At 46.5% G+C, this 7,794-nt stretch overlaps 2 protein-coding genes across 3 annotated transcripts; one reads left to right on the forward strand and one right to left on the reverse strand.

Annotated features, from left to right (window-relative positions):
- The first annotated feature begins 786 nt into the window (after positions 1-786).
- On the forward strand, positions 787-3,240 carry LOC123449449. Of its 2 annotated transcripts, XM_045126681.1 has the most exons (3): positions 787-905; positions 1,417-1,504; positions 1,811-3,240. In XM_045126681.1, the coding sequence occupies exon 3, from the start codon at positions 1,827-1,829 to the stop codon at positions 3,030-3,032; it is 1,206 nt and encodes a 401-aa protein (XP_044982616.1). In that variant the 5' UTR covers positions 787-905; positions 1,417-1,504; positions 1,811-1,826; the 3' UTR covers positions 3,033-3,240. The 2 variants fall into 2 exon arrangements, with proteins under 2 accessions (XP_044982616.1, XP_044982618.1); XM_045126683.1 differs by lacking the exon at positions 1,417-1,504.
- A 344-nt stretch (positions 3,241-3,584) lies between these two features.
- Positions 3,585-7,416, reverse strand: LOC123449448 (probable 26S proteasome non-ATPase regulatory subunit 3). The gene is made up of 8 exons (XM_045126680.1): positions 7,233-7,416; positions 6,950-7,140; positions 5,370-5,507; positions 5,156-5,292; positions 5,004-5,058; positions 4,802-4,912; positions 4,330-4,569; positions 3,585-4,252 (listed from the first exon to the last, which is right to left on the reverse strand). Exons 1-8 carry the CDS (start codon positions 7,315-7,317, stop codon positions 3,740-3,742), a joined length of 1,470 nt encoding a protein of 489 aa, XP_044982615.1. The 5' UTR covers positions 7,318-7,416; the 3' UTR covers positions 3,585-3,739.
- Between the last annotated feature and the right edge of the window lie 378 nt (positions 7,417-7,794).

A 7,794-nucleotide genomic window follows, 5' to 3' on the forward strand; every position in this document is an offset into this window, starting at 1 on the left:
ACCGAGACATCTCGGTGATGGCAATGTCGTATTGCAGCGATGACAACACGACGGTCGCTTTTTGTGTGAACGGCAGTAACGATAATTACGACCAAGGCTTTCCATTCCGTGATTTGTGGCGACTACAACACATTTTCCTGGTCCCTTTACGTTGGCGATTAGGAGACGACACAGTTGCATGCACAACGGGTATTTTGCTTCCAACAGCGCAATCCAAACTGCTAACCATCTCTATGGATGTAAGATCAGTGGGTTTTAGCATTTGCATTGGAGGTTCTCGACAACACGGTTCGGTGATTAGATATCTCCCTTTCGATGTAGAGGTTTGGAGTGCTCGGCGCGATTCAAGATGGTGTTCGCAACAGCAGATCCGACGACTTACTTTTGCTAGTATTTGTTTGCAACTTGGTATTTTCTACTCCTTCGACTTTATCAAAATATCACATACAATAAACTTACACCGTTTGACACTGTAAACACACGCATCCACCGAAGTTGGGTGAACTGTCGGTCCGGTGTGTCCACAATGATTGGAACGACACGAACTTGGTGTGACTGATCGAGCGACGTAGCGCGTAATGAAGGACCGTAATGAAATCGACAAGAGATAGAGTACCGCCCGTCCAAATCAGTTCGTTCCCGACCCTGTCCAAAGCGCCAACAAACGCCAGCCAGATTGGCCGAAACAAAGAAAAGGCGGCCCAGCAAATGTATTTTCCGAAAAGCAGGACCCCCTTTCCGCAAAAGTAGCGCCCCTCCTTACCTTTCCCCTCCCTCCCCTGACCCCATCCTTCGCCCGGCCTCCCAGTTCACTCCCCCCCAGACCCAGAGTCCTCCGCCTGCCCCTGCACCTCGAGCGCGACCCGCCTCAGCTCAGATCGCCGCACCAATCCTCGGCGAAGGAGGTAATAACACCGTCCCAATCCGCGATTCCCAGCCTAAAACCGTTGATCTCCCTGTTGTTTGCTCGTGGTGCTTCTTTAGTGGCAGTAGCACGCCGGCAGCGCCTGGTCGGAGGTCTGGCAGCCTGCCGGACCTCCATGTCTTGTGACAATAGTTCTGTCGGTTCTTGATTTGGGCATGGACCCACCTCCTGCTTGTTCGGGCGGTAGGGTTTTTGTAGCAGGGCTGGGGTTATTGGTGCTATTTACGGCTACTGGTGCTGAGATGCCGGCTGCTCCTTTCCCGAAATTGCGCGTGGCATTGATGTGTACGTGTGCGCCTGAATCTCAACATTTTTGGTATGCGATGCTTAATCTGTGCGCCACTGCTCTTCTTGCTGCTGCTTTTCCTGTGGTATTTGCCGTATGTGCTGCGTAAATCACCGTTCACACGCTGTGGTGAAGTACCAAATTTCTGCTGGCTGTGCTTGATGGTAATAGAAATCTCATCGCTTCCTTGGGTATGTTGCTTCAGAGAAAATCCGCAACGGCTTCCTTGGGCCACCAAAGCTTCCAATTTTGTGTCGATTGGAGATATCTTTGAGCCAAAAGCTCTTCAGATTGTAAGTCTGAATTCCATGACCTTCAGCCTCCTTTAGTCAGGGTTCATTTCTACCTTGTACTGATCCTTTTGGTTTGAATTTGAAGTAGCTCACCTTGCAATCCAATACGTATGTTTAAATATGTTTACCACCATAAGATAAACACTCCTCCTTACTTGAAGTCCAATTGTTTTACCTAGTAATTATTACTATCACTGTCTCGTGTCCATTCTGCTTAGCTTCAGCTGCAATTTGCTGTCTTGGTTCAGACAATATTATGTCTTACTTCAGCACTGAAGAAAATATTTCATTGTGTGTTAATTGCAGTCTTGGAATACCTACTATGGCAGCAACATACCCTATGCCTGATCCACCGGTGCTGCACAACAATACTATTACTCAAAGACTCGACAACTCTGCTACCGAGACAGCCGGCAGAGACAAGTCCATAGGCTACCTGGACATCTTCGTCCACCAGGCGCGCGACATCCACAATGTTTGCATCTACCAGAAGCAGGACGTGTATGCAAAGCTTAGCCTCACAAGCGACCCACAGGTGTCGTGCTCGACCAAGGTGATCAATGGGGGTGGCCAGAACCCGGTGTTCAACGAGGGTCTACGGCTAGACGTGCGCAGCGTGGAGGCGTCGCTAAGGTGCGAGGTGTGGATGCTGAGCAGGGTGAAGAACTACCTGGAGGACCAGCTTCTCGGCTTCGCCCTCATTCCTCTGTCGGACATCCTGGTGGCCGATGGAAAGCTGACCCAGGAGTTCTCCATGTCGTCCTCCGACCTGCTCCACTCGCCAGCCGGGTTTGTGCACCTGTCCTTGTCTTACGTCGGTAGCTCCCCGGATGTCATAGAAATCTCATCGCTCAATAAGTCGGCGTCTGCGGTGACTGACTGTGGAAATGGCAACTTGGATCCTTGTGAGATCGAAAAGATGGAGTTCCCAGACTTGAACATGGTGAACGAGAATGAAATGATGGTCTCCAAGTATTTCGAGATGGACTGTGAGAGTGCGGTCAAGGCTGAGAACTGCAAGTTACCGCAGCATGATGCAACTGTGCCTGGTCCTGAGATCTGTAAGATCAATCCCAGCGAGTATCCTGACGAAAGCCCTGTGAGTTGTGTCTCAACCACAGAATCCTCCCCGGAGCTCTCTGGTACGCCGCAATCAGTCTCTCAGCCGTCCGAGACCGCCGTCGGGGCGGCGTCATCCACTGAGAGCCAGAGGGAGAAGAGCCAGGGTGTTACTACAGATGGCGAGGCCGATTCTTCTGAAGCGCCATCCAAGGATGAGGTCGCCCAGCCTGCAGTGATCAGCATCCTCCAGCCCAGGGAATCAGTTATCCAGCAGGACATAGTTGACATGTACATGAAGAGCATGCAGCAGTTCACTGACTCCCTTGCGAAGATGAAGCTCCCGCTGGATGTCAAGAACGGTAGTCCCTCTGCTGATAACATCGACTCGAGTACAACTGAGAAGCCGTCACCATCGCCGTCGTCGAAGGGTCCTAGGGTCTTCTATGGAAGCAGAGCTTTCTTCTAAGTTGCTGCCGCTAGCTAGGCTGGCTCATACATACTCTGTTTGCCTCACTTAGGAGTCTAGACTCTCACTGTAAACTTGTATTGCTAATGGTGTTATGCTTAGTTAAAAAGATGGATATTTCATAATAATTCCAGGGCTGTAGATTCAGCTTGTGTAACATAGTATACTACTGCTACAGCATGGAAGTAACTTCATGATACTGCTTCTACATTTGAGTTGCCTAGAGTTTTTAGTGCTAAATGTGTGAATTTCGTTCACCTTCAGAAGGATTTACATCAGCTAACACATCAGAAATCTGCGTGTCATTTGCACAATATTCTATTGAGTGGCACCAATTATTAAGATTGACGATGTTAGATTTGGTACCAACTATTTCAGGAGAAAGGTGGTAACTTGCCCACAGCATAATCGCAAAGAAACAGGGCAGGAAAAAAAATACTCCGTAGATGGCAAATATATGTCAGGAAGCACAGACATAACAAAAGTCTTGAATGGACAAGGCGGGTTCAAATGGTACAGCGATCCTCAAACCCAGTTTCGACGAGGAAGAGAAAAGATAAACTCAAAACACATTTACGGTCCAATGAAGTGCTGATCAACATAGAATTACAGAAGATGTAAAAAGTTTACAAGATTCAAACCTCCCTTGAGGGGACAATTCAGTGATTTCAGGGATCTAAAATCAACAATTCAAAAAACGGACCAACTTAAAAATCATCGTCATCCTCCTCAGCCATGTGCTTTGCCAGCTCTTCCTCCTGCTGGAGCCTTTCTCGGCGCTTCTCAGCGCTCTCCTTCTCCTTGTGAGAATTCGGGGGAAACCTCATGGCCTTGACCGCTTCATTATGCATGTTGAGGCAGAACGCAATCCTGGAGTTGAATGCAGCCTGGGGTTCATTTGTCGAGTAGACATCACCAGTTTCTTTCGACACCATCCAGCCATTTGCATGGTCTATGGTGGCATCAATAGCACCATCTCTTATGGCCTTGGCTACAATGCACTCCGCATCGGCAACAGGATTCCCAGTGTCTAGCCTTAGCTTCTTCGCAATATCAGCAAGGGAGATCCGCGAGTATGAAATGCTGATGTTGCGTAGTCCAGTTCGAATGACATTGTGGCGGAGCCTCACAATCAAATTGTGAGTCCTGTCTGCACTGAATGTGCTTGCAAATTTGTCTGCAACAGCTCTAAACAGTTCCAAATCGCCAATCCTGACAGCCTAGAGACCAATAATTCAAATGTTAGCTAGAGCTTTCCAGACAGAAACACGAGGTTTGAAAGAGGACTGAAACTTACATTTGTAAGCTCAAAATATGGTGTCAGAGCTTCCTTCATTCCTTTCTGCATGAAAACAGTCCTCTCTGGGATCTCCCCAAGAAGCAGCCTTACTATGATAGCCCATTTATTGCACTGAATCCTAAAGCCACGAGCTGCAGCCGGTGCCTTCCTAGCAGCTTGCAGGAGGCTTTCTTTAGCATCAGTGTACTCCAACTGAATTGTTCTGATTTTCCCCAAGTAGAAGAGGTACCGGCAGAACTGTATTAAAAAATGTGAACAGTTGCTTGAGTGTATCAAAAGAATCAGTTAGGCTGCAGGAAGATTTCACACATCAATCATCCCAAAGCAACATTAAACTGGAAGGCATTTAAGAAAGAATAGCTAACTAATAGAGTAGTTTCATAAAATTTAAATGTACTGGCGTAATGCATCTGAAACATGATACAATCAATGAAGTGCAGATAATGATTGGAAGAGGCAGATGAATTACTTGCTGGTTGGAATGGGCTTCAAAACGTGGTGCCTTCGACCTAAGTTTCTCTGCCTGGTCATACAAGTTATAGTGGAGGTAATTGCGGAGAAGCAGATTGAGCAGGGTTTCCTGTTATCATGAAGAAAAAATGCATTTCCATGTATTAGCACAATTTGACAGCATATCACTTAATCAGCGAGAACCAGGAAAACAGAACTACCTGACCAAGCTCATCGTGATGTAAAGTTGCCATTCTATGTAACCCAAGGAGATTACTGTACAGAGAAGCAAATATGAGCGATAGAATACAAAACAGGGTAAATGGAAACTAAGGAAATACTAGAGTAGGGGATTATGTAAAAGTTGACATACCCACGAATTTCAGCAAGGGTGTTGGTAAGTTCATACACATACGAATAATAGAAGTACAGCCTAGAAGCCAAAACATCAACAGTTCTCCTGTTCAAGTTCTTCAGACGGGCAATGCTTCCAGTTGCGCATGATTTAGCCTAGAGACAATTGAAGAGCATTAACTTAATAATATGTTGCATATGCTGCACAAGATATATCACTATATTAGACATACCTCATCGTATTTCTTCTGATCAATGAGGAAAATCAGGACAAGCAAAGAACAATATATTTCAATCTCAGGAAGGCCATGCTTGATAGAAATCTGAGTTGGTGGAGCTGCTGCATCAACATCCATCTCAGCTTCATCTTCCTAAGAAGTAACAATAGATGCATACCAGGATTAATGAGTTTTTAATAACAGAATATTTTTTTTAAAAGCAAATCTAATTGACCGGACTTCAAGACCATCTTCGGCTCCTCACATAGAAAGGTTGATTAACGAAGTATGTAACAAGCTTCCTGACATTCTAAAAAAACTGAAGTTATCTCGTAAATGGCAAGTGGTGATCAGCCTGGTAATCAGTTTAGTGGGTATCATCATAACGGGCACATTGATTTTGAAAAATACACCCTACTGCTACAACTCCAGTAAAATATTTCCCCATGTATCTAAACATACGGCAAGCTCCCACATGCAGAAGGAGAATAAATAAAGTTGCAAAAGAATGACGCAACTATAATTTAATCACACGATGAAAAAAGAATTACTAACTGAAGGCAAATAAATAACAGTTTTGCTAAAGCACATCTAGATGTGCCATAAGTATTGCACGTCTAATTCCTATATCATTGATCTTATGTGAAGATTCATATGAGTATTTTCTTTTTCTTTTTCCTTTTATGCTTGATACAGTCACTTAGATGTGCAATAACTAGGGCACATCTAGATTTAGACAGACCCAATAAATAAATAATCAGAATCACACGATTATTAAGAAGACAACCAGTAAGAAGCTGTAAAACAGTTAATTATGCAGTGTGCAGATGATGATCACGCATTCAACGGAGCCGCTTATTTGTCAGGTAGCTGTTGGATTGAAATCCAACAGCTGTGGTTCTTCTTCCACCTCTGGCACATCAATCCAACGGCTCTTCTTATTCTTCCGCCTCCAGCAGAAACCCTCAACTAGAGCCCCCCCCCCCCAAAAAAAAAATGAAACCAGTCTGAGGTCCTCCCTCCCATCTGGTTGCAACGCCGCGTCATCCCCCACCTCGGGCGAGGTCCTGGCAAGCTGTCACCGGCGACGCCACGCCGTTCCAGGCTCGAGCTCGTTGCTGCACTGCTCACTTCCAAAATCGACTGATCCAAGAAATATTTTCAGTTGCTTGATGAATAGCAACTGTACATATTAAAAGCTACCATCATCAGTTTCAGAGTCCAGTTTCACCCAAAAAATACCAGACCAGTCAGGGATTTCTGCCCCTCCGTTTGAAATTTAAATTTCATATTTTAGCAAGAATTTTTCCAGCCTCGGATTTGTTCACCAAGTAGAAAACAGGAAACCGAGTTACAAAATGGTTTTGGTACCCTGAATCCCTGATCAGTACACACAGTCACACACCATGCAAGTATGTGTCTGTTCGCATATGCAAAATGAAACTAAGACGGAACTCTGACTAACCACCAGAGCTAACATGAAACTGTGAATTACGCATGGCAACAACCATATGGAGGCAGTGAGAGTAAGTGGAACTGCAGTGGGAAGACCAAGTCGTGGGTCATGGCAAAACTCTGGTTGCTGAGAACTTTACCTTGGGGAGGAGGGGGGTGAGGCGGGCGTACGCGTCGCTGGAGGCCGGGAGGGCGAAGGCGAGGAAGGCCGAGACGTCGCGGGCGGCGAGGCGGCGGCGTAGGGCGACGGTGAGGCGGACGGCGCGGGAGATCCGGCGTACCTCCTTCGAGAGCGACCCCGCCTCGATCACCGCGGCGATCTCCTTCAGATCTGGGGCACGAGCAGGTCGGAACGAATCTGAGGGCCCCTGCGGCGCGGGGAGGAGATACCTAGGGTTTGTGGGGAGCGGGTGAGGAGCTTACGTTGGAGGGTGGAGGGGGCCGGCGCCGCCGCGGCGGCGGGAGGAGGGGCCGACTGAGGCTCGCCCATCTGCACGTCCTCTGTCATCCCGGCGGCAGGGGGGAGTGCGGAGTATCGTTGGTGCCGAAGTTTTGGGTGCGGAGGAGCCTTTTGGTTTGTTCCTTACTTGTGGCTTAAGAAGGTCACCTCACACTTTCATCTACACAGGGGTGTTTTGGAAAAAAGACCCTCTTCTGGCAACCGTTTGCCCTTCTGCACAGAAAATGTCATGCAGTTCTAAAGAGACTGTCATCTCCGACACAACTAGAACTGTCATCAAAACTTTCATAAACTACTCCCTCCGTTCTTAAATATAAGTCTTTTAAACGATTTTACTATGTGTCTACATACGGAGCAAAATGATTAAATGTACACTCTAAAGTATGTCTATATACATCCGTATGTAGTTCACTAGTGAAATCTCTACAAAGACTTATATTTAGGAACGGAGGGAGTAGATAATAGCCCGCGGGTTGCTGTGAGAATTGGTTACAATATATTTTAATGATATTTAATTCTTATATA

The sequence above is a fragment of the Hordeum vulgare genome, chromosome 4H (genome assembly GCF_904849725.1).
Source record: "Hordeum vulgare subsp. vulgare chromosome 4H, MorexV3_pseudomolecules_assembly, whole genome shotgun sequence".
NCBI lineage: Eukaryota > Viridiplantae > Streptophyta > Magnoliopsida > Poales > Poaceae > Hordeum > Hordeum vulgare.